General features: G+C 35.5%; 3 protein-coding genes across 4 annotated transcripts; 1 reads left to right on the top strand and 2 right to left on the bottom strand.

Annotated features, from left to right (window-relative positions):
- Positions 1–2886: 2886 nt before the first annotated feature.
- LOC129241375 (splicing factor 3B subunit 3-like) lies at positions 2887–4889 on the bottom strand. The gene is made up of 4 exons (XM_054877649.1): positions 4781–4889; positions 4251–4491; positions 3761–4018; positions 2887–3119 (listed from the first exon to the last, which is right to left on the bottom strand). Exons 2-4 carry the CDS (start codon positions 4474–4476, stop codon positions 3073–3075), a joined length of 531 nt encoding a protein of 176 aa, XP_054733624.1. The 5' UTR covers positions 4477–4491; positions 4781–4889; the 3' UTR covers positions 2887–3072.
- A 2330-nt stretch (positions 4890–7219) lies between these two features.
- On the top strand, positions 7220–8429 carry LOC129241114 (THUMP domain-containing protein 1 homolog). Its single transcript, XM_054877291.1, has one exon. It carries the CDS (start codon positions 7297–7299, stop codon positions 8365–8367), a length of 1071 nt encoding a protein of 356 aa, XP_054733266.1. The 5' UTR covers positions 7220–7296; the 3' UTR covers positions 8368–8429.
- Positions 8430–9128: 699 nt separating this feature from the next.
- LOC129241115 (peroxisomal membrane protein PMP34) lies at positions 9129–11048 on the bottom strand. Of its 2 annotated transcripts, none has more exons than XM_054877293.1 (4): positions 10567–11048; positions 10414–10474; positions 10153–10309; positions 9129–10094 (listed from the first exon to the last, which is right to left on the bottom strand). In XM_054877293.1, exons 2-4 carry the CDS (start codon positions 10457–10459, stop codon positions 9431–9433), a joined length of 867 nt encoding a protein of 288 aa, XP_054733268.1. In that variant the 5' UTR covers positions 10460–10474; positions 10567–11048; the 3' UTR covers positions 9129–9430. The 2 variants fall into 2 exon arrangements, with proteins under 2 accessions (XP_054733268.1, XP_054733267.1); XM_054877292.1 differs by having other exon boundaries at positions 10571–11048.
- Positions 11049–26197: the final 15149 nt, after the last annotated feature.

The raw sequence follows: 26197 nt of genomic DNA, 5'->3' as shown, positions 1-26197 counted from the left end.
TCATGGGTCAGTTGGAAGTTAAATGTCATGAAAATTAGATCGTGCTTAGAAAAACCTGGCACAGAAAGCTGGTCAAATAGGAGAATTTTAGCGGTATCGTTAACAAAAAAATATATGTAACAAAGAGCTGCTAGTTTGCGTGAAATGTGTAGGCATAGAGCCGTTAACGGGGAACAAACCCAAGCTCCGCATGGCTAACACGAACTCATTTTCACATAGCAGGTCGCTGTTAAAATCTCCTGCTACAACGATATTATTATAATTAAGAGACAAATTTTCGATGAAATCAACAAATGATGCGTAGGCGATGCATTTGTTAGGTCTATATACACAGCCAATGAGGAGTTTGTCATACTTAGTTTTAATTTCAAGGAAAATATATTCTATTAGGTTCGTATTTTCCGAGATGCACTTGAGGGGAGCAAGACAGACTATTTTTAACAAACACTGCAACACCGCCACCACGCTTGGCTCTATCTAAACGGAAAGTTTTATAGCCATTAACACAAAACGAATCGCCATTATGCCACGTAGAGAACCATGTTTCAGATACACACACAACATCTACATCAGATGACTCAAAGATATATCGAAATTCATCAATTTTAGATGGCAAACTCTGAGCGTTGAGATGACATATTTTCAGTCCAGACTTTAGCCTACTTAGTACGCGAATCATATTAAAAGTGGTATCTCTGCCCGTGTGAAGCTGTTTATCCTTACCTATCATTGGCGAGGGAAGTAAAGAAGAGAACATTGCATATAAGACCCTTTGAAACCCGAATATTACCGAATATGACAGGAAGTATAGTTAAAACAGGAGTTAAGAGAAAGTTTAAGTAGCGGAAATAGAGAATATGAGAGGAAGAGATAAATAAACGGAGAAGGACACAATTTATTTTTATTGAACTAAGTAATAAGATGTTATTATAAGAACTGCGCAGTTGCTTTGGTTGCTAATAGCTAATATTCTTTCGCCTTATTTCAACTTTGTTGAGGTATACCGGGCATCTCTTGCTCTGAGTTGAATGATTTACGTCTACGCCAAGATGTAACTTCTCATTAGGTCGTATGCAGTTTATACATTTCTGAATACTAGCTTTATTACAATCCTTTGATCTGTGTTGCTCGAGGCACTTATAACATACTTCTTTGTTTTTGCATTCGACAGCTTTATGGTTATACCCCTGACATTTAAAGCATCTCAAGATTTCTACGCCATCAAATACCTTACAGCGCTCCCATCCAATATTAACTTTTTCGCAGTTTAAAACATAGGGGAAAGTTTCGGGATCAATTTCCAAAATAGCGTTGTAAAGAAGTCTACTCTCCTTTCTAACTTCATACATTTTTACTAATTTGATTTCACTATTTTCTAGAACTTTGTTTTGCTTCTTTAGATTCTCTACTAATGACTTTTCATCATTCTTATAGCCCATTAGTGATACCATAAATCTTGGTCTTACTGATTTCGGTATTTGAATATCGTAGCTTTCACCAATGTTTTCTTCAATCGTTTTTTTAATTTTTTCCCTTTCGTTTGCATTTTCAGCTCCAATCACTATAACTCCGTTTCTTCTGGATTCAATATTTGAGATTTTCAAGTTTCCTGGATCAACTTTTGCAGTCAAGTCTAATTTTGTTTTTTCACTTTTTTGCTTCGATTTCGGTTTAATCACTAATGGTGCATCTTTCTTTAAGTCCGGCATCACTGTTTTGAGAGCAATGTTGTTTTTTAACACTGCTGCATACGGTACTTGGCCGTTATCATTTGCTATGTTTGCCTTTTTCGTTTCTTTGATTTCGTTGTATATCTTCGAATTTTCCTCTCTCGTTTTCTGCAGTTCCTTGCATATTTTGCAAGGTGGATTTAATAAGGTGACAGCATTCACCCAGCTGAATTTTTCGCCGCAGGGATGGCTTACGTCAAAATGATATGCTTTGTTTGTATGTATTGGTATGTTTACATTCGTATGTTTACATTTGCTTGCTGATTTTGACATGATGCTTGCACCAAACGCAACAACAAATACATGTAGGGTTTTACTTATATGTGTTTGCTGTCACCTGTAATAAATTCGCCTTGATATTTTGCCACTTTGTTCATTGAAGCTTGCAGTTATTTCTCGAATTTTGTGCATTTCACGCACACCTCGCTCGCATACTTCTTGCGCTTTTTGCATACCACTTATTCTTTCGCTGAACTTTTTCTCTATAATCTCAAGTAAGCTGTTTATTTCTTTTTCGTGAGTTTTGAGTGCACTTTCAAATTAATACTTGTAATCAAGGAACCGGGAACCGTTCTTCTCGACTACATTGTGAACCTCCTTAATTGCGAGGTCAACGTTGCTGATATACACCACACATTCATCGCACATGTAGCGAAGTTTGGGAAATTCGTCTAATTTTCCTAAAGTATATTGGTCTATTCCCGAGCATTTATATTGCGAATGATACGTTTTGCCACATACACCCGCACACCTTATTCCCGTCTCTCCACGTATTTGTAGTTTGCACCTTTTGCAATCCATGGATTGCGTATATTGTTTGGATACAGTTAATATTTAATCTTATTTTAACTCTTCCTTATGGAAAAATGGGAGAGAAAAGGGCAGAAAACTTCAAAAATCCACTTCACCACTGATATAGAGTCACTGTCTCAATAGGAACATCAATTGTGTCCTGATTTGAATATTTGAAAACAATTTTTGAAGAGCTCAAACGCGAATTTAAAAATTTTCCACATTTTGACTTGCGCTAAAACATCGGGCCTCATTTGCCTACAGTTAGTTTAATTCCCCAAAATGTAGTAACTGACAAAATGGAAAAGGAATTTATGTTCTTAAAAAATATTAAAAAAACATTACGACGATTAAACAAATAAAATATTTTAATAACTTCTTTTTTATTTCAATTAAGTTCAATTCAACTATAAATGATTTCCATAAAATATTTTATTACAATAAATTTATCGGAACCATAAATTCTGTCTTAGTTTACGTGTACACGTAACCCGTAAACTTTATGAACGTGAACACACTGTGTTTGAAATGAAAAAAATGAGACGTCTTTTCAAAAATACATTTTGCAGCAGCCAGCATATCTCAGCGTAGAATCATCTGAAATCAAAAAAATCGAATAATTTAGTTAAAGTATGAGTTAAACTTCCCCCCCAACGTTTATTTTGACGATTTATTTTCATTTTCAGCCATTTGGTAGTCGTTTGAAGTAAAAAGTGATTTTTGACGAAAAAATGCCGCCATTTTGTAGGTGTAAAACCACCTTAATATAAAAAAAAAATGGCGGAAAAAAACGTTGGGAGGGTTTTTACATGTAAAATATGTGTGCAAAATTTCAAAAGGATCGGTTGAGTAGTTTTCAAATGCCAATGACTACGCACTTTAAAAATAAGGTTCGAGAAAACCGCGTTTAAAGTTTGTAACGGACTACGCGCGCAACTGCTGCGTCTCGGCAGATGTTTGAGGCGGCTCGGCTTTATGCTCTATAACTTAAAAAGTTTTGCTCGGATTGACTTAAAATTTTAACACGGTATTTTTGAAATGTTTTACTACAATAACATGCAAAAAAAAAATCGATTTTTATCCCTTACCCTCCCCTTAACACAAATACCAATGGTTCAGAAGCCATTATTGTAGCACTTTGCCAAGCCAAATGAGATGTATTAATCTTCTCAACTGGCATGTCTTTAAAAGTGCAAAATGAAGAAAAATATGTATTACCAAAATTATATCATACAAACCTGTAGGATCGTTATCTGCTTCTTCGTAGTCGATCGTCTTCGTATCACGATTGAGAATGTAAGCCAATTTCTGTTTCTCCACTGCACCTATCAAAACAGCACGTCCTTTAGTATCTATAGCAAAATATTGACCTGGCACGATACGCCGACAACCAGATTTGCCAAAAGTTTCTTGATGCACCTTGTCTAGAGAATTCTTGGTAGGATTATACTCAAGAATAACAATTCGTCCAGAATCGGAGCCAACGACAATGTAATCTATTAAGAAAAATTATCTGTTAGGAATATAATATAGCAAAAACAGCGATCTTGTTTCTCAGAGTTTCAGTTCAATATGCTACAAAGCCATGTCAAATGCGACGCCGAGCTATTTTCTATAGCACATAGACGTTTATATGTTAGTCTTATTGAAGGATTCAATAGAATATGAAGCTTCAATAGGGATTCGTGCACCATTTACATTAATAAATTGTTTGCGATTAAAGCTCACCTTTAGTTCCTCCCGTCAGTCTGAAAGACATCAAGGCACGTATACACCCAAAAACTTCTACAGACAAAACCGTGTGTACTTTTCCCGTATTCGAATCTGGGCGTACCAATTCCAAGGATTTCCCACGAGAGAGAATCACCTCCTGTTGTTTTCCACCAGAGAAGTTCCCATGCACGGCATGTGTAATGCCAGTGCCTTTTTGTAAGGTTAAATTGTATAGATACATATTTTACAACTTCCCCTAAAAACGAAGAAAAATTAAGGTTATAATTTCATTTTCATTTTTTTTTTTTTCTTCTTAGACAGATTTTTCGGTTGTACTATTCGGGAATACCATGGTTACAGTAAGAAATTTCGGTGTAACCTAACGATGCAAGTGAATAGCGAACTTTTTCATTTAGCACGTTAAAAATGCGACCAAAGCGCGGACAATTCCACGTCTCTGGAGATACATCGTGCAAAAAATTATTCCCCTCTTCCTTGTTAACAAATAAATATTTCTCCAGATATATTTGACATTAAACTATTACCTTCCGTCCTTTTTTTCAAAGGATTTGTTCATTTGCATATGGATGCTACTCGATTTAATTAGCGTACAGCCACCAAATCTCCATGTTCTTAAAATTAAACACAGAAATAGTGAGGTGATTAAGGCCAAGGCGAATTGAGTACCTTAGGTGGCGTCTTCTCAAAATGTTGCTTTATTTTTCGCGATTTTGACAAGTCTGACATCAGTTCTCTTTCCAATATAAAACAAACGAACAAAACAAACAAAATAATGACAAATTACATCTTTGTGAAAATTCAGTAAATGGCTTGGTAGTTTTGTGATTTTAAAACTAATAAAACTAATGAAACGAAGTTCTGTGTGTTAAATTGTTAGAGCATAAAATAATATAATGCTTCCAAACGCAGTTTTTCTGCGTTTTTGAGCGGATGACATCGTAGCAAGGAAGTGTGCGTGTATGTGTATAATTTCTTGTGTTTGGTTGGATTCTAGTACCTAAGAATTTTAGACGTTTAATAGTACCTTTTTCCGAATGAGTTTTTCCTTTGATTGGACAGTTTCAATGCGGCAATGACCCAAAACATACTTTACGTCTTGTAAAAACGTGGTTGGAGAGTAAAGAAATCGATATAATGATTTGACCGACCCACCCTTCTTATTTAAATCTGATCGAGGGATTGTGGAAGTTTGTTAAAGGAAATCTAGAATCCCTTACATCGAGAAATAGGGAAGAAAATTGGGAAAAGACACAAATTGAGTCTGTGTGGCCCTAGTTGAATCTAGGCCGAAAAGCAAATACAAGTTTTGCAACCAATTTGTAATAGTCGTGTAAACATATTTAATTTTTGAGTTTTATTTCTATGATTATATTTTATTGTCAATTGAGTTTCACCATTATTTCCCTTAAAATCTTTTTAGGCCTTTACCAAATGAAATATAATATTTATACAGTTTTACTCTACTAATATGTAAAATTAAAAAATATGTTTTAATACTTTTTTAAAGGTATAGGGGTGTATGAAGCCCTATCCCCATCATCCCCACTGAACTGATATACTTTATTTTTTACATTTTATATATTGAAATATTTTGAATACATGTGTAAAACAAGTAATAACACATGTTTGACTGCATATTTTATGAATTGAAGTGAAGTTTAGAGCAAGGCGAATTTATTACAGGTGACAGCAAATACATATAAGTAAAACCCTACATGTATTTGTTGTTGCGTTTGGTGCAAGCATCATGTCAAAATCAGCAAGCAAATGTAAACATACGAATGTAAACATACCAATACATACAAACAAAGCATATCATTTTGACGTAAGCCATACTTACGGCGAAAAATTCAGCTGGGTGAATGCTGTCACCTTATTAAATCCACCTTGGTTTAGAGGAAGTTTGCCTATTAAGGATTAATTTTGCTGCAAAAAAAAACAATGACTTATGGTGTTCATACTCACGATCGTAAACGTACACCCGTATCAGCTGATACAATGAAACACCGATCTACGATACTAAGGAACGGAACGGTGGTGAGAATTCATTAACATGAGGTTCTCATTACTTTCATTGTGTGAGCTGATACAAGCGTACGTTTACGTTGATGAGTGAAAGCACCATTAGGACCATCGCCCACGGTTCGTATCGCCATCGTAGCGTTGCGCACATATGTTAAACTAGTGAATTGCACACGGACTGATTTTCATGTATTTTTTTAATGATGTAAAATTGTTATTCAAAAGGTCTAAAATAGTTTGGTCTGCAATTAAAAATTTATTGTATGAACTTTATTAAAAAATTTTGTAATTTACAGAAAATTTGAAATTCTTCTTAATAATTATCTACAGATAGTAATGTTTAAAAAAAAAAAGTTTCCCTAGTGATCTATAAACGAGTTGTAAGGATGAGACACTGCTTTTTCGCTGCAAGTATTGTGGAGAAATCCACCTCTCACCTTCTTGTACTCCGTCCACTACACAAACATCTCAAAAAGAATAATACTTCCCTCAGCGTAATCATAATCCTTTCCTCCTGACCAATACCTTCGCGCATATTAGTATTTTGTTTTTGAATGGTTGGCTTCACAAATTGCCCAAGTGGCTTAAAAGCATTTTTAGACTTTTTATAAAATGTCTGAAAATTGTCATCATCCGCTTATAACTCCATCCTGGCAATGAACAATCTGCTGCTTGGGTTATTCCTAATGTCTCTCCGATGGAGAAGATAATAGAAAAATATAAATTCCTATTCATAGCTCGACATATTGACAACTCGTACTTTGACGATAGCTAGTTGCATTGTGCGCGAACAAGCAAGCAAATCGTTATCGTTGCTACATTAAAAGATTTTGTTGTGCCAATGACGAAACGACCCGTGTGTGAAGGCCCCTAATAAGATTGCCGTTAGTCAAGGCGAATCTATATCTTTGCCTTGCCGTTAGAACTTAACGCCGTATATAACATTAACATATGTTGTTTCGTTCACATTGGTTCAAGTTTGCATTGGTTTGAGTTTGCTAATAAATATAAACGAAAAATGAGTGGACCTCCAGTGAAGAAACGAAAATTCGGTCAAAGAAAGCAAAACAAATTGTTTAGTGCAACTCGTGGCAAATTCCTAGAAGCAGGACAGCGTGGTTTCTTGGCTACATGCAACTTCCGCGAGAAAGATTGCATTCGAGAGGCTTTTAATGTCCTGAACCACTATGCAGATGAACTATATGGCTCAGACGAAAATGAAGCAACTAAGCCGGTAGTGGACAAGGAAGTGGAATCAGACGATATATTAGATGACTTACAAAAAGAAATTGATGCCTTGAAAGCAAAACTCCAAAGTCGGAAGGGTCCTTCTAAGCAGCGTTTTTTCGCAGTGGACACTGGAGCAACAAATTGTGTATTCATTCGTACTACACTGCTAAACCCAGTCGAATTAGGTACTGCAATTGTCAAAGATGTGGCAATCACACGCGAGCAAAAATCACGCTTTTTATTACGCCTGGTGCCAGTGGAAGTGGTGTGTCATGCTAATTTGAAAGATATTACCGACGCAGGTAGTCTACTTTTTGATAAGTATTTTCTCAAAAAAGGGACTACCTTTGCAATTGTATTCAATAAGCGTTATAACAATGCTGTACATCGCGATGATGTTATCCATGAACTAGCGGCGTTGGTGCAATTGAAAAATATGGATAATCGGGTGGACTTAAAAAACGCGGAAAAAACTATAGTAGTTGAGGTTATTAAAGGATTATGCTGTCTTTCTGTGGTAGATGGATATTTGAAATATAAAAAATATAATCTGATCGAGTTAGCAAATGCCAAAGAAACTAATGAAACGGATACGAAGGCCGCAAAAGAAAAGAAGGAAGAGATAGTCTCAATTGAACTTTCTAAGGACACTCAACAAGCTGAGGACAACAAAAAAGATGAGTTAGAAAATGCCAAAGAAACTAATGAAACGGATACGAAGGCTGGAGAAGAAAAGAAAGAAGAGATAGTTTCAACTGAACTTTCTAAGGACTCTCAGGTAGCTGAGGACAATAAAAAGGATGAGCCCGATATTTTGGACGTCAAATCTCAGACAGACGAAAATCACTCAAATGTATAGCTTTTTTAAAACATACCTTTCAAACGTAGCTAATATAATAAAATATTTCCAAAAAAAACTTATATTCTTGTAGTTTTTCTAATTACGAAATTCATAAAACTTCTATTTCAGCCTTATGATATTATTAAATATTTCCATCTGCTGAACTGCTTGATACAAGACTGCCGCTCGTTATAGCCACCACTACCCGTGGACAGAATTGTGTTATATGGATTTTCTAAAATTTGGTGTCGACTTCAGAGGCCCTGCCGGCAGCTATGCTACCGCCGGCATAGCTCTCGGGATCATTGCACTTACTGAATCTCCTCATCACAAAAAAATGACACCCTCGAGAAGGACCTACATTGGCAGTTCAAACATGGCGGAACCTTTTTTGGTCCGATCAAACTAAAATGGTTTTATTTGATTCCAAAACTCACACGACAATTTGTACAAAGGCTAACTATGTCAGGACAATACAGTGCGGATGTTCCAAAATCAACATATATGTAGTTCTGCTTCTACTACGATACTGGTCCAGTATATTGGATACAAGAAACCATGGATGGCAAGTTGTACCTGGAAATAATAAAGTCAACTATGCTATCACATGCGGAGTGGAAAATGCCTCTAAAATTAGTGTACTCGTATATGTAAGGTAATGAGGTCATGGGCTAGCCGGCTAATATTGAAGTGTTTGTATTTTATAATGAATTAATTCTATCAAGTTTTGTTTTTCTATCATACGCTGACTAGTGCCATTTTCAATCAAAATCAAAATGTTTCTTTTTATACATTTATATTTTTATAAAAATTGAGTTCTGTATTTTTCGTTCATAACACTATTTCTTATAAGCTTTAACATCAGAAAATAAAATAAACAAAAAAATGAAATCTCGTTTTTTCTTTGGTAGTAATTTTGACTATATACCACTGCAATTATTTCCAACAGAGTATTTACATTCGTTTTTAAATCCAAGAAATTATATTATTTAACACTTAAAACCAGTTTAATTTAAATATACATATATATGTATATCAATCCTACCCCATAGAAAATTTATAAATTAGGCAAGTGTACAATCTATTTGTGCGCAGCAGCCGACGATGTTTTTAACAAAACACCAACAGTAGCTGCAACCTTCTCATATACCATAAACATGAGGGCAGCAGTTAGCACTGTTTGCAGTATTTTCGCTTCCAAGCCGCGGAAAAGCCCCTTAAAACCATTATGCTGTAGTATGCTCAGCATTATTTCAATCATACTAGCACCGTCGTTTGAATATTGTTCCGCGGCGGATGACTTCCTTGTGTGATGGCGTTGTTTTGTTTGAATCAATTGCAGTGGATACGTCAGTAAAGTAGCAAATGCTTTAGCAAGGGCACCTATGACAAAGAAACCTAAACTCGATAGCTCTTTTCCTCTGAATTTCGAGATATTGCGTTTCAGTAGTTCGTACATCATAAATTGCAAAGCCGGATTAGTGACAAGAATTAGCGATGCTACTGTGCCAGACCACAAACCACGAATTCCTTCAGTTTTGGCGACATACAAAAGTCCACTGACCAAGTTTTTATAGTATTTATTAACATCGTCTGATGTACCAGCTACATTACGCATCCGCACACGCGTATTAACAACCCAAAAAGGAGTGGTGCATAGAACATTTATAATGCCGGCAACTGAGCCCAAGAAAAGATCTTTTAAAGCAGACTGCTGTTTATCATCAGAAACTATAGCTTTTAAACTGTAAGTATGTAGAAAGTAGGTGGAATAATAATAATAAAAAATGATAGCAAACCAACCTGTGAAATGTGTAGAAATATACAAAATTAGAAATGCACAGGCTTTGCAGTACTGGTCCTAAGCCGCGATACAAAGCCTGAAAGCCTTCACCAAATATTATATCTTTGATAACTTTTGTGGTGCTTCGGGCTTCGCCAATTTTATCCGGATCTTCAACTGCAGTATTTTAAAAGAGAGATTTAATATATTTTAAAATATATGCAATGACTATAAATAAAAAATTAAAATTTTTGCAGTAAATCTGGAACATTTTAACTTACGTTGTAATCTTGAACGCACTGTGTCAAGTGGATAGAATGCGCTCATCGCAATGCATCCGCCCTAAGAAGAGATATATGTATGTATATATAAAGAACCATATTTATTGTATTTCGAGACAACAAAAAATTAAGAAAATGAAAACACTAACACACCTACCGCTGCACCTGACACGGCATGCACCCAAGATTGATAACTAAAGACTTGGCTTAGTTTAGATTGTACAACCATTTTGTTCCAAAAATGCTATATTTTCCTCGATTGGACTTTAGGCTATGTTAAAGTTCGTTTTTACACTATAATATGTTGATTATGTAGAGCAATTTGAAATTGTACGTTTACATACACGTCCAGGTGCTCGACTCGACACTTAGTCCGGTTAAACCATTTCGCTATCTGCAAACAAAGTTGACACTTAATCGTATTATACCGACTTTGATTAGATTTGCATTGCGATATAAAACTTCTATTGCGTCTGGAGAAATCTCTCTTTTCGTTCTGGGCAATTAATACTGAAAATCACAGCGGCAATATTTGATGAATGAATAGCTCATTTTATTTATTCGAAAGAGGCAGAGAGGTAATACTAAAATTTACATTAACGCAAGAACAAATTTCTATGCATTTAGCGTCTCACTCAAGGCGAATCTGTTAAATTCGCCGTGGTCTCATTGGACATGACAGCAAAATTATTCTCATTTAACCCAAGGCGATTTGAGTCTCTATTAATACGTTCACATGTGAGTAGATTATCTACTTTTCGTGCTTAATTCCCAATTCGTAATTAAAAAGAGAGATTACCCATACAAAATTTCTCTCCCGAAATCTGAGATTATAAAATAATCCTGTATTTTCTGTGATAATAAATAATTGTTTTTACGATCGTAAAGAGAAACATCCAAATAAAAACTAAATAAAAGGGTTGCTAAAACACAATACTACCAGGCCATTTACTGAATTTTTACAAATTCACACAATGTAATTTCTCCTTATTTTGTTTGTTTTGTATTGCGAAGGAGATGACCTCAGACTTGTCAAAATCGCGAAAAATAAATTAACTGTTTTTTAATGGCGCCACCTTAAATACTCAATACACTTTGCTATCATTTTTACAAGGCGAATTGTTCACCATAGATGGCGCCTTCTCAAAACATTACTTAATTCGCGATTTTTTGCTACCTATTTGAAGAAGCTGTTGAGAAACCGTAGACATTTTTACAAAATAGATCTTGGAAGCATTTGGGCAAGAAAAAGCAATCGAAACATTAGCCATATTTAAAATAAGACAGTTTTTATTTATTTTATTGAATTTAAGCACATTTGAAACAAGCCTTTGGACTTAGTTTGTTTTGAAAGCAAAGTCATTTGACTTAAGCAATTTTGAAGTGCAAAGGGTTAGCAGAGTTGACAGAGCATTGTTTCCCATAAGATTAATTGGGACTCTGAAAATATTATACCAAACCTCTCTAAATAGACCGAAATTATGTGGATTCCAGGACACATGGGACTTATCCCCGGGGTATATCGGGGACTTTTTACCCCGGGCCCGGAGTTCTCAGAGGGGCCCGGACTACGTATTTATATGAATTAGACATAGGGCCCGCATTTGCAATTTTCCCCCGGGGCCCGGATATGCTCTCTACGGTTCTGAATATTCCATATACCTTTCATCGTTATCTAACTAAACAACATTTTCTCAATGTATCCATATTTTGTTGGGAAACAGCCAACATCATCAGCAAAAGAATTGTCAAAAATGAACGCGATTTGCCTAAGGTTCGAAACTTGTATTCATATTGTTTTTATAGGAGAACTAAATATATTTTCATACAAAAACTACTAAAATTAAATTTTAAGTTATATTCGACAGCGCGGAAAAAACGTATTTCGAGAAAAACGCGATTAAAATTTTCGTTCTTATTCATCTTTCGTTCGACGGTCATCACTTCACTGATTTCATATGGACTTGCTGTTAACCTGAAAATATTGAAAAGATATTCTTAAGATAACAAATGAGTTTTTGAAGCAAAAAAAAAAGAAGAAAAATTTGTGCAAGTTTATCACAAAATAAGCGCTATAAGCAAAAAAAAAAAAATAATAATAATTAGAGAATTATATAAAAAAAAGTATTTTGAAATGTTTGGGTTCAGTGCTCATTTTGAATAAAAATAGTGAGACCTGAAAGAATATAAATTTGTTAATGTTTTATTTTAAATCAATATATAGACGTGTCTTTTAAAATACCTTTTAAATATGTATTGTATATTGAAGTCTCTTTTTATAATTTTTTTTTATAAAATTTCAGTGTGTAAAATATTCACTGCATATAAAATTTCTTTATTTGTTACGTGGGATAGAGCTACAAATAATTATCACTATCTTCTATCTATCCGAAGTAAACGCAGAAAACATTAAAAGTTTTATTCACTTTCACATTCGAGAATTTGAGTCATCGATTGGCCTCCGGGAGGCAGCACCCGCCACAGGTAATGGTTTGAGCCGCTGTAACCGCAGATGGGCGCTCTCCAATCGTTTTCATCGAGCCTGTCGTTAAGGTAAATGCGAAATATTGTCGGGAAAGTATTCTGAAGGTTGTTTTGAAGCCGTGGGCAGGCAAACATTTCGGTGGCAGACCATGGACGTTTCAACAGGATTCGGCGCAGTCTCACAAAGCTCGAGCGAACCAAGAATGGCTAAAACACAACCTTCCGAACTTCATAAGGTCCACACAATGGCTCTCAAATTCACCAGACGCGAATCCGATGGGTTAATCTTTTTGGGCCATTTTAGAGAGCAAGGTCTGAACTAAAAGATTCACCAGTCTCGAGGCGCTGAAAAAAAGCCATTGTCCGCTAGTGGGCCAAAATACCTGCAAATCACATTCGGGCAGCTTGCGATTCGTTGCTGTTCCGTCTCAAGTGCATATTCAAGGCAAAAGGTGGTCATATCGAGCAAAAGTAAATTGATTCTTAATTTTGTATTATTTTTACACATTTTTACTTGGACTTGAATAGAAGTAAATTTCCAAACTAAATTGATGGCCTTTTTAATTGGTTACACTTCAAGTGCCGGACCCTGTACAGTATATAAGTATGTATATATGTATATATATATAAGTACATTATATATTTAAGCACGCATTGGGTACAGAGTGTAGGGCATGAACGCGTGCCTAATTGTAAAAAATCAGCCGAGGGCAATGAACTGGCTAACGTTAATTACTTTTCATTTTAGTTACATTTGCAGCTAATGCGTCCCAATGTCTTGTCTGCCTTTGTTAGCACTTACGACATGAATTGCACATACATACATATATCTTTACTTATAAGTACATACATACATACATATATGCTGAGCATCATATAAAGCTCAAATGCATAAAATAACAAGTAAGATAGTGCTAAATTCGGCCCGAACCGAATATTACATACCCGCGCACATTTAAATACAATTTAATTTGGGTAGACTGCTCATTTTTGGAATCAAACAAACCCACCCGTATTCATGACAGTTATAGTTTGTAAAATCAGGTAGATGGACGAAAGTTTAGTCTTAAGATATAAACAATTTGGCGTGATTTTGATCTGATCGCAATAATATTTATGTCGAATCTAAATGAGGTACGCCAAGTTTGGGGGTTTGGTTGGTTGGTGTAGGTGTTGTCTGAGCGACACAGCGCAGACCTAATGAGTGCAAAAGATGCCACTTTGATATACCACTGCTTTTTATTAGTCGAACCATCTTGATTTGACTATAAATCTGCCTATGTCGTCAATTTTCTTTTCTGCAATTTCTTTCTGAATTTGGTATCCCCGCAAAGATGACGTAGCTCAACACCAGCAGCGTCGTCAGAATTGGAAAGGACCTCTCCGAGCCGTTTGATACCAAACGAGGTTCCAGACAGGGTGACTCGCTGTCGTGTGCCTTCTTTAACCTGATGTTGGAGAGCATCGTACGACCCGCAGAACTTAATCGCTCAGGCACAATTTTTTATAAGAGCGTACAATTGCTGGCGTATGCCGATGATATTGACATCACCGGCCTTAACAATCCCGCTGTTAGTTCTGCCTTCTCCAAACTGGATAAAGAGGCAAAGCGAATGGGTTTGGTGGTGAACGAGGACAAAACGAAGTACCTCCTGTCTTCAAACAAACAGTCGGCGCACTCGCGTATCGGCACCCACGTCACTGTTGGCAGTTATAATTTTGAGGTTGTAAAAGACTTCGTGTATTTAGGAACCAGCATTAACACCGATAACAATGTCAGCCTTGAAATCCAACGTAGAATCTCTCTTGCCAACAAGTGCTACTTTGGACTAAGTAGGCAATTGAGCAGTAAAGTCCTTTCTCGTCGAACAAAACTAACACTCTACAAGACTCTCATCATGCCCGTCCTAACGTATGGCGCAGAAGCTTGGACGATGACAACATCCGATGAAGCGACGCTTGGAGTGTTCGAGAGAAAGATTCTGCGTAAGATTTTTCGACCTTTGCACGTTGGCAACGGCGAATATCGTAGACGATGGAACGATGAGCTGTATGAGCTTTACGACGACATAGACATAGCGCAGCGAATAAAGATCCAGCAGCTTCGTTGGCTGGGTCATGTCGTCCGAATGGATACAAACGCTCCGAATACTTCGATGCGGTACCAGCTGGTGGTAGCAGAGGAAGAGGAAGGCCTCCTCTGCGTTGGAAAGATCAGGTGGAGAAGGACTTGGCTTCACTTGGTGTGTCCAATTGGCGCCGGTTAGCACGAGAAAGAAACGACTGGCGCGCTTTGTTAATCTCGGCCAAAATCGCGTAAGCGGTTATCGCGCCAATTAAGAAGAAGAAGAATTTCTTTCATGTTAACCATCGAGAATTTTCCCAGCGTTCTATGTCGTAGAGCACCCAGCCTTGGGCACTCATATAGATAGTGAAAAACTGTTTCTCTAGATTCTTCTTGACTGCGGCTTCTACATTTATTGTTGCACGGCTACACTAGCTTCCTGGCATGGTCTCTAAAAGGCCAGTGGCCGGTTATTGTTGACGTAATTCTGAAAATGTCTGCTCGTGGCTTTCTTAACAACTCGTTAGTTCTGGATTTGTTGAAATTGGGCCACGTTTGTTTAGTTATTTTGCAGATATCCGTGTTAGTCCATCTGTCAAAGGCGTGCATCTGAAATAGCGAAATTGCGCACGCCTTGGGACAGCTTCGGACAAGTTCCACAGTTCATCAGCTTTCAGTGTGGGTGTTATTGAGGTAGACGTATTTACCCAAATATTTTGTTTTTCTTTAAGCGTATTTCTTTATCAATTTTACTAAATATCAAGTTTTTTGACGTGATAACGTCTTATAATTCGATTTAACAGGCTGCACGCACGAAAAAATGTGTCGTTACCTTGCTCATTAGTGGTACCTTGCTCATTGCCGTTACCTTGCTCATATGTCGTTACCTTGCTCATTAGTGTTACCTTGCTCATATGTAGTTACCTTGCTCATTAGTGTTACCTTGCTCTTTAGTGTTACCTTGCTCATTAGTGTTACCTTGCTCATATTAGTGTTACCTTGCTCATATGTCGTTACCTTGCTCATTGCATTGAATGAACTGCAAGCGAAAGCGCGGAAGGAACGACAAAGCAAACAAAGCAAACGAACGGCAACGTTCGACATCTTGCTCTCTCCTACTTAATTGAGCGTATATGTGTATGTATATGCGCATATGTACATATATAAATTCACGTATTTGTATTTGCATATGCCTTCTTATTGATTATTATTAATTTGATTTACTTGAAGAATTTAAAATAAAACCGAGTTTGTTAATAATACCTGTTGTTTTAATGTTATTATTATTTTTTGACGTGATAACGTCTTATAATTCTATGTAGCCGGCTGCACGCACCAAAAAATGCGTCGTTATCTTACTCATGCATCGTTACCCTGCTTGAACAGCATGTTATGTTATGTTATGTTATGTTATGTTATGTTATGTTATGTTATGTTATGTTATGTTATGTTATGTTATGTTATGTTATGTTATGTTATGTTATGTTATGTTATGTTATGTTATGTTATGTTATGTTATGTTATGTTATGTTATGTTATGTTATGTTATGTTATGTTATGTTATGTTATGTTATGTTATGTTATGTTATGTTATGTTATGTTATGTTATGTTATGTTATGTTATGTTATGTTAAAGTATATTATGCTATGTTAATGTTACCTCATTCTCTATATCCATACAAAATATCTATCAAACAAATAAAATTAAAATTTTCTTTTGAAAAATGCAACCATTTAATCAGTATTTTCTTATGACGTTATCACGTTAAACTATCGTCAGTAAACCGACTTTACAGACAACCTCTTTTTTTTATGAAAATTATCATTATAAGGGGTGAGGCGTGGTTATTCCGCCCATTTTCATTTATGTTTGTTGTCAAGGTGACATTCACACTAAAAAAATGTTTTTGCTGTTTTTTTTTGTTCCATTCAGTAGTAAGTTACAGGGTGTTAACAATGGAAGCCAACAAAGAGAAAATTCGCTACATGTTACAGTTTTTCTTTAATAAAAACGACAATGCAAGCCAGGTCGCTGAAATTGTGAATGGTATTTATGGTGCCGATACAGTAACAGCTAATTTCGTGCAATTTTCGTTTCGCCGATTCCGTTCAGGCATTGAAGATCTTTTGATGTCAAAGAAAATGTCTATAATCTCGAAAACGTCGATGAAATCACAGAAATAATGGAATTTACCGGCATGTTAGTAGACGTAGCACCACCCAGGAACTATAGAACGACTATAACACAGTTTTAAAACATTTGCGCAAAAATTTTACACAAAAGTAATGGGTTTCCTTCTCCCCAACCTAATATCGCATACAACCGTTAAGTGAAGGAAATTATATTACCCCTATGTACATGTATGCACGGGTATAAAAATGAGATATGCGTCTGTCACAATACCCGTAATACCGTTTGAGGTGCAAAGCTGACGCAAACACGACTGCTGCAACAAAATCTCAAAAATGTAAATCTTAAGAGGCCTTATGACAGTGAAGGTGCACTTCGACTATAAAATAATAATAAAAAAGCAGCGACAAAAAAAAAAAGCTCACAAACAAACAAGCGTCATTAGTTTGTATTTAAGCAAGTGTGCAATAAATGCCATTGAGGTTAACGTCGAGCGGAGAGCAATTGAAATGGAGATACCAATCTGTTGACTAGGCTCCATCAGCTACATACATACTCGTATGTATGAAAATATAAGCCTGGCAGGCGTGCCAAAGCAAATACTCGTACACAACTTTCGCTTTCTTCGATGACGTAAACAAAAGAAAAATGGCTCAAGTCATCACGTTATCCAGACTTATTCATATGCACATACATATATATAAATATATATATATGTGTGTTTACATACTCTGTATGATTATTACTTTTAGATGTGTTGTAAGTTTACATACTATACACATTAGAGTGACCCTTAAGGGGGTGGTAGTGTTTAGCGCTACAAAAAAAAACACTTTTTTTTTTAATTTTTTACAGAAATATGGCTTAAGATACTTTAATAAAATCAGTTGCATGTTATTGTACATCTTTTCAATAAGTTTTTAAAAAATATTAATAATAAAATATTGACAAATAAGCCCATGACAGAGTTTTTTTGGAGATATGTTTTTCGAGAGGTGCTCTGCGGTGCCAATCGGCATTCGTCGTAGAATCATCTGAAACTAAAAAAGTCGAATTTTTCAGTTAAAGTATATATACATATATATACATATATATAAAAAAATTTCGATTTTGTGACCCTGCGTTCTTCTTTTTAAATTAAAAACAACAAATAAAATATGTAGTTACAAGCCACAGCGCAGTACTCATGCAACTTGTATGGAGAAGTTTGAATCGCAAGTCGGCGCGAGTTATCTATACTAATCTATACTAATATTATAAAGAGGAAAACTTTGTTTGTTTGTAATGAATAGGCTCAAAAACTACTGGACCGATTTTAAAAATTCTTTCACCATTCGAAAGCTACATCATCCACGAGTAACATGGATTTTTTTTTATTTTGGAAATAGGCTCGAGATATAGGTCAAAAAGTGGACCCGGGTAACCTTCGGATGTGTATGTACAATATGGGTATCAAATGAAAGCTGTTGGTGAATGCTTTAGTCCAGAGTATTTTTCATGCCGCTTCGTGACTAGGGTCTCGAGATAGAGACCAAAACGTGGACCCTAGAATGTGTTTGTACAATATGGATATCAAATTGAAGCTGTTGGTGAATGCTTTAGTACAGAGTATTTTTCATGCCGCTCCGTGACTGGGGTCTCGAGATATAGGTCAAAACGTGGACCCGGGTAACCTTTGGTTGTGTATGTACAATATGGGTATCAAATGAAAGCTGTTGATAAGTGCTTTAATACGGGGTAATTTTCATACCTATTGATGACTAGGGTCTCGAAATATATGCCAAAACGTGGACCCGCCGAGTCTTTGCACCGAATTAACCCTATACACATAACCTTCTAAGCTGCTCTTTTAAACATAACCATTCGTCATTTCGACGAGCTATTATTCGCGATATATAAAATCGGTAGAAAATATATATTTCTGAAAGTTTTAACACACAGTTTTATTAACCAAGTATATCTTAAGTAAAACACACAATAAATTTAATTTTTTGTTAGTATATTTTTTTATAATCTGTGTTTTTATAAAACGCTCTCTTTTGAGATCACAACGATATTTCTATCTTCTGTTCGACGATTCGACGAAGGTTATGCGTATAGGGTTAAACCAAACTTACGCACATTGTTAAGTAAGTATTGAAAATGGGTTTCGTAAAGTTTGGTTGTAATTCGAAGCACTGGCAACGGGTACAGCGTTCTTTTGAACCAGCCATAATGTCGCTTACTTTTTTAACGCTTGGGGCGGAACTCAACTGTCAAATTGACAGTGTGAGTTACAATGTGTCAATATTTCTTTCTGATTTGGATGCCATAAGGAAAAAAACGTAAGTGCAACATGTAAAAAATGTTTGTGAATTTTTTTGGAGTGGATTTTGGAACAGTGAATAATTTCTTACGAAATTTGAGAATTTAATGTGAAATCCGAATGAAATTATGTGTTCGTGGAAAAAAATTTTTTTTTCGTTTAATGGATAATGGTTAAAAAAGCTCCAATGCTTAATAAAACATATAAATTGAAACGAAAAATTCATGGATGATCAGGAAAAAAGACGATTGTTTATTCATATGCGTTGATTTGAAATTTAAAAACAATCTTCTTTTTTCCTGATTTTCAATTTATATTTTATATTTACTCAAAAACAAAAAGAAAAACAAAAAATATTGTTTATGCCAAAGCGCTTGAATAAAGAATAAAGAAATAAATAATATGAAAATCATATATTTTCTGTTCTAAACCATATCTATTCTATTTTAGTGTGCCCAGCGAAGGGGGCCGGGTTTGCTAGTCGTTTATAAATCGAGCTAATATTTTTTTCTGGACAAGCTAGGGTTATTACGAAACTTTTAAGGAGGTATGCGTAGAAAAACACTGAACTTGAAATTTAAGGGACACCCTAATATACATACATACTACACATATGCATGTATGCACACGTATATTACAAAAAAAAAAATAAATCTGTGTTGTTTTGCCATTCAAATTAATTTGTTGTGAAGCAAGAAAAATCGTTAGAGTTTGCTGTCTGTAATAGATGATTGATTAACTATGTATAAGCAAATAGGGTTATTCGAGATCACCACCTAATTAATGCCTACTTAACATAGTCTTAACAAAGGGCACCGCTTCTTTTTGAAAAACTTCAAATGCACGCAAATGCATGCAAGACAACGCAATATTCTGTTATGCGTGGAGTTGACAAATGACAAAAATTTGCCTGAACTGTTCAGAAAGCCAAATTCTGCTACTGATCACATAGCATGCCATGTCCTTCGTAGTCTAGGCTGTTAATTTTGAGAGCATCGCCATTAATTTTTTTTATACATATGTACATATGAACGTATATTTTAATATATTCGTTGTTCGGTTGATTATTTCGTGCTTATGTGCCAAGGGTATTATAAATTTGTTCATGTAACGCTTGCATGTAACAGCTTAAAGCAATCGAGGTAGTTATGGACAAATACTCGTATACTTGCCATAACCACTATTAAAGCGTACGCTTACGAGTTCTTCTTATATCTGGTGTACTCCGTTGGAAAATTATAAACACACTCTTATTTTTTTATAATATTAAAAATATATCTGATACTACAACAAAAACCATGTAACACAAAATTTTAAGGGTAGGGTCACAAAATCGAAATTTTTTTTCTTCACTCATCTTATAGTAAATCATTTCAAGAATGTTGTGTCAAAATTTTAAGTGGATCGGAGCAGAACTCTCAAAGTTATAGCCTTTGTAGGCACTCTACCTCGAATGCGGAGCATAGATAATTTTTCAGAGTCATTTTTTCAAACGCGTTTTTCCCGAAACGACTTCTTAAAAGTCGGTGCCAATCACAACTCCGAAACTATTCAACCGATTCTTTTCAAATTTGGCACACGTTTTCTAAATCAAAAATACCTCCCCCCTACACTGTTTTTTTTTTATTTTTTGTTTTTTAAGGTTGTTTTTCACTTACAAATATGGCGAAATTTTTCGCCAAAAATGCTCGTTTTACGTTTTTTTGCCACCAAAACTACAAAAATGAAAAAAAAAAAAATTTATTAATGTAGGGGGGAGCATACTTTAACTGAAAAATTCGACTTTTTTAGTTTCAGATGATTCTACGACGAATGCCGATTGGCACCGCAGAGCACCTCTCGAAAAATATATCTCCAAAAAAACTCTGTCATGGGCTTATTTGTCAATATTTTATTATTAATATTTTTTAAAAACTTATTGAAAAGATGTACAATAACATGTAACTGATTTTATTAAAGTATCTTAAGCCATATTTCTGTAAAAAATTCACAAAAAAAGTGTTTTTTTTAGCGCTAAACCCTACCTCCCCCTTAAACTATAAAACTTTTTTCGCATTTTGATTAAGACTTTCAACTTTTTAACCAGACTTTTAGAATTTTTTCCGGTTCTGCAGTTGTATAGCCCTTTGAATTTTAGTACAATAAAGTGTGAGTTTGAAGTGACCACAAAATATCGTTGGTTTTTGACAATTTTTTCGCTGAAGGGCCGCAACTTTTCTTTCGTACAAAGTATATACTCGATTTTGTTTTTATAATTTATATCTGTGTCCGCTTCGTCAACTCATTTAGTACGAGTATAGCTTAACATTCATTGCTACTTTGGAGGAAGTATTATTGAAAAAGAAAATTTCTTAAATTAAAGTTAAATTATTAGGTTGGGGAATAAGTTCGTAGTTTTTTTACTAAAGACTTTTATGTTAATCAATTATATATTCGCCGTTGCTGTTCACAACCTCTTCCCACCTCTCAACCAATTTGTTGATGCCATTCCGCCAAAAACCGCCTGGTCTGGTGTCAAAGAGGTTGTTGAGCCGATTACTAAGGACATCTTTGTTATCGAAGGTAACGCCCTTTCTATGGTTTGATAGGGAGCGGAAAAGATGATAATCGGTCGGTGCAAGGTCCGACTGAAGAACCACTCATTCGTGCTCTTGGATTGGGGCTTTGTTGACTCTTGCAACATAGGGCCTGGCGATGTCGTGAAGGAGTATGATTTGACCATGTCGACCAGGTCTTTTCAGTCGAATAGCCTCATTCACGCGATGTAGCTGGGTAATGCCGAGCTCCTTGTTAGCCGTGGCTTTCTTTTCCAGCATTTCCCAGTGCATCATGCCCTCCCAGTCTCACCAAAAACAGATCATGATCTTCTTTGGATGAAGATCCGCCTTGACTCTTGGCTTTCGCGTATCTCCCTGAGCCACTACTCTTTTCTTTGCTTCATATTGATGTACAGTAGGGCGGGTCGATTTAAAAATCGCTCATTGCTCTGTGAAAATCGTATTCTAGGGATCAAAATAAGAAACTTTGCCGAAGGAAGCATACCTCTAAAACGAATTCTGATGTCCCCCAATTTCAAAATATGACCATTTTTGGCCTTTACATAAAAAAATCAGCTAAATGGCTATGTTTTTTCTTTATTTGTATTTATTTATTTATAATAATATCTATTTTTTCTCTTAAGAAATTTATTTAGTCAGAACATATGTATTGTAAATGAAAAAATTAATTTAAGTGAGTTATAGAAAAGAAACTAAAAAGTTCGACCCAAATTGGGGGACATCAGAATTCGTTTTAGAGGTATGCTTCCTTCGGCAAAGTTTCTTATTTTGATCCCTAGAATATGATTTTCACAGAGCAATGAGCGATTTTTTTGCCTCGCCACAAATCGACCCGGCCTAATGTACAGGCACCATTTCTCATCTCTCGTGACGATTCGGTACAAAAAGCGCTGTTTATGACCGCGTGTTGCTCGTTGGCGGGCGAGATGCTGAGAAGCAATTTGAAGGCGACTTTCTTTGTTGTTTTCGTTGAGTTCGTGAGGCACCCAGACTCCCAATTTTTTGGTAAATCCCATTGAATGAAGGTGATTGAGAATCGTTTTATGATCGCACTCCATTTTTTTCGCCAATTCACGACTGGTTTGGCGACCGTTCTCCATCAAAAGTAATTTGAGACATTCTTCATCGAATTCAGAAGGCCTTCCGTTGTGGGACGTGTCATCGACGTCAAAGTCAGCGTTTTTGAACTTTAGAAACCATTTCCGTGCTGTAGACTCGCACTCACCTATGACATCTTCTCCATACACGTCGTAAATGTACTGGGCTGCTTCAGCAGCTTTTTAACCTCGATGAAAAGCAAAGAAGAGCAGGTGTCGAAAATGTTGATTTTTACCTCCTGGGTATTCCATTTCCAAGCCTCAAACCTAATAAAAAATTAAATAACTCAAAAATACAATTAACATAGTTTGTAGATCAGCAAGAGTTCTATCGTATGAATACTTACCCTTTGCTTTTGCTGTTTGGCAAATCGTTGTAAAATAAAGGAAAATACAAAAACACTCTGAACTTATTCCCAAACCCATTCGTGAAGGGTAAGATTTGAAGGAAAAGAAAGAATAATACTTATACGAGAGTTTAGAGAGGTAGAGTAGGGGCAACTGACGCGGATTAAATAGTAAAAAGTATCCTTTACTGTGTATAGTATTTAAGTAATGCTATTTTAAAGCGCAATGCAATGTTGTAATGGTGACGATTGAGTAATTTGAAGACGATTTTTGAAATGTGGTTGCTCGTCAGATACTATGATTTTGTGAAGCATTATAGGATACTTGAGCTTCAACCTATCGTCGAGTGAAAGCGAAGTCATCTGCTGAGCCCATAGAAAAATGGAATCATATTGTTTTCTGCTACGCATACCTGGCGATCTTACAATATTATAAATCATATTGAAATTTTTTATTGCATTGACTATCAGACTATTAGCATAGAGTTCACAGTCGTACAACAACATTGGTGAAGATAATATATTTTGCTGCAAGATTTATTACATTAGCCACACGCAGAATACAAACCCGATTTTTGGAATATTATATGCATTTGTAATATTTTATGATATTTGAAATACATATATTATAAAATTTTTATTTCATTTGTATTTACAGGTATCCCTCGTATAACGCGATAGTTACGTTCCAGAAGAATTGCGCGTTATGTAATTCCGCGTTATCTAAACCATAGTTTTCATATAAATTTGGGGGTTATGTTCCAATAGGTTTTTTTTTAAATAAAATACATACAAAATAACAGATGCACATATATTTCAACTCAATACTAAAGTTCAGACTTTCTTATACAATTAAAAACACAAGATATGAATAATAATACATATGTACATACATATTTCAAAATTCAAAAAACAAAATTTAAATAATTATGTGCACATTAAAAAATTTAAAAACAAACTAAAACAAATTAAAGGTTTATTAAAAACTTTATTGTTATTCTTCAAACTTCATATGGTAATTAATCTGTTTCACTGTCTTCAAAGATCTTTGCACGTGGGCGTTTTGGGGGAGCAATAGCTTCATCAGAAGATATTTCTTCAACATAGTCTTCGCTATTGGATAAGAAACTAGTTGTGGGACCTTGTGGTTCTTCTACTGGTTTTATAATTGCAAAATCTGTTATCAGTTTTTGGTGGGTGGTTTTTTTAAGCTCCTTTTCAATTTCGTAATAAGGTGCTAGATTAATATCTATTCTATCTATCTAAGGCAAAAAAGGGTAATTCCCGGCTTACATTAAAAATACGTTACATATTATAAACATGTGGTACGAAAATTAGTGTTACCAGATTTTATAATTATGTATTTTCCCCTTCGCGTTATATAAGCCTAAATTTCGCGTTGTACTGAAACCTAATTTTTCCAAATCGCGTTATATCGAAACCGCGTTGTATAAGACCGCGTTATACAAGGGATACCTGTATTTGTATGTGCAACTGACGTAAAGTTCATTACTTTTCATATTATCTGAATGGAAAGTGCAAAGAGTATGAGATGGTATTTTTTGAATGCCAATAATTAAAATGCCACGTATTAAAAATTAAAAAAAAATATACAATATATATTTGTTTGTGAATGAATTACTTAATTACGAAGACAATGGATGCAATTTCACATTTCATTGCTATGTTTGGTAGCGAGATTTTTATGTTAGTAATTTGGGTTGTCATAAAGGACTGCGAAATGTTATTGAACATCCAATCTCACACACACTCTCACATATTGAATATGAACAATTAAAACTTCAAAGTGCCATTCACTTCACACACTCTCATTTTCATTTTCATTTTCCATTTTTCGTTTTTAATACTTGCACAACATCTGCATTGGAAATAAATGCCTGCCAAATCATGCAAATTCACGAATTTCTGTAGTCGGGCCATTGTATATCGTTAAAGGTCTTACGACGTGAGTAGGTACGATGGAACATTAAGGTGATCCAGTTGTCGCCATAAATAATGCAGCTTCCATTATCCCATTTATTAGGAATTTAATTTTCTTTTCACTAAAACTTAATAATAGTGCAAGTTTAGTTTGCTTATGCCTGGTTAGTTACAATATAGAAAATTATAGGGACATTTTTTTCTATTGTAATAATTTTTACTTTATATTGCCGGCAGTTAGAGTAGGCGATTGGATCTGCATATGTGTGATTACTATTCGGTTTTCCAGGTTCAAAATCGACAGTAAGCATGAAACATCAAATGATGGAATAAGTTTTCTACTAGCGATCCACCCTCGGGAGACATTCACCAACCGCTATGTGTACAAGTATTTCCGCCATGAAATAACGTCTCATAAAAAACATTTGCCGTTCGGCGTCGTAATTGTAGGACCCTCTATTTATAGGGCGTCTTGTTGCACATAAGTTCAAGTGCATTCCATCTTGTAATGGAGTTTCGTCTTAATATAAATTTCAGAACGCTCGCTTCTAGGGCCTTTAAAGCAGCTTGGACCGTGATTTTAAATGCTCACCACCCTTTGCTAATTATTCAGTCTGCTACTTTAAGTACTGCTAAATCTTCGGCTCCGAACTGGCAATGCTTCACAAAGGCGATATCAGCGATCCATTCACTACCAACGCAGGTGTAAGGCAAGGTTGTTCCCTGTCGCCTCTTCTCTTTGCCATCGTCTTTGATAACGTTATGAGCCTGCTAACTCTGCAAAAAAAGGCATCGTATGGAGTTTCACTAGACATCTTGAGGACCTGGACTTTGTCGATGACATCTGCTTCCTCTC

The sequence above is a fragment of the Anastrepha obliqua genome, chromosome 3 (genome assembly GCF_027943255.1).
Source record: "Anastrepha obliqua isolate idAnaObli1 chromosome 3, idAnaObli1_1.0, whole genome shotgun sequence".
In the NCBI taxonomy this organism is placed as follows: Eukaryota; Metazoa; Arthropoda; class Insecta; order Diptera; family Tephritidae; genus Anastrepha; species Anastrepha obliqua.
Note: the sequence above shows the minus strand (reverse complement) of the source record. Positions and strands in the feature narration are given on the sequence as shown.

Bases quoted from the DNA above. Each gene is read 5' to 3' on its own strand.
- LOC129241115 (XM_054877292.1), bottom strand. From the start codon at position 10,642: ATGGTTGTACAATCTAAACTAAGCCAAGTCTTTAGTTATCAATCTTGG. The intron at 10,475-10,570 runs GTAGGTGTGTTA...ATCTCTTCTTAG, and splicing joins ATGCCGTGTCAGGTGCAGCG to GGCGGATGCATTGCGATGAG. The intron at 10,095-10,152 runs GTTGGTTTGCTA...ACATACTTACAG, and splicing joins TATTTCTACACATTTCACAG to TTTAAAAGCTATAGTTTCTG.
- LOC129241375 (XM_054877649.1), bottom strand. From the start codon at position 4,476: ATGTATCTATACAATTTAACCTTACAAAAAGGCACTGGCATTACACAT. The intron at 4,019-4,250 runs GTGAGCTTTAAT...TTTTCTTAATAG, and splicing joins ACTGACGGGAGGAACTAAAG to ATTACATTGTCGTTGGCTCC. The intron at 3,120-3,760 runs GTTTGTATGATA...TTTTGATTTCAG, and splicing joins AGCAGATAACGATCCTACAG to ATGATTCTACGCTGAGATAT.
- LOC129241114 (XM_054877291.1), top strand. From the start codon at position 7,297: ATGAGTGGACCTCCAGTGAAGAAACGAAAATTCGGTCAAAGAAAGCAA.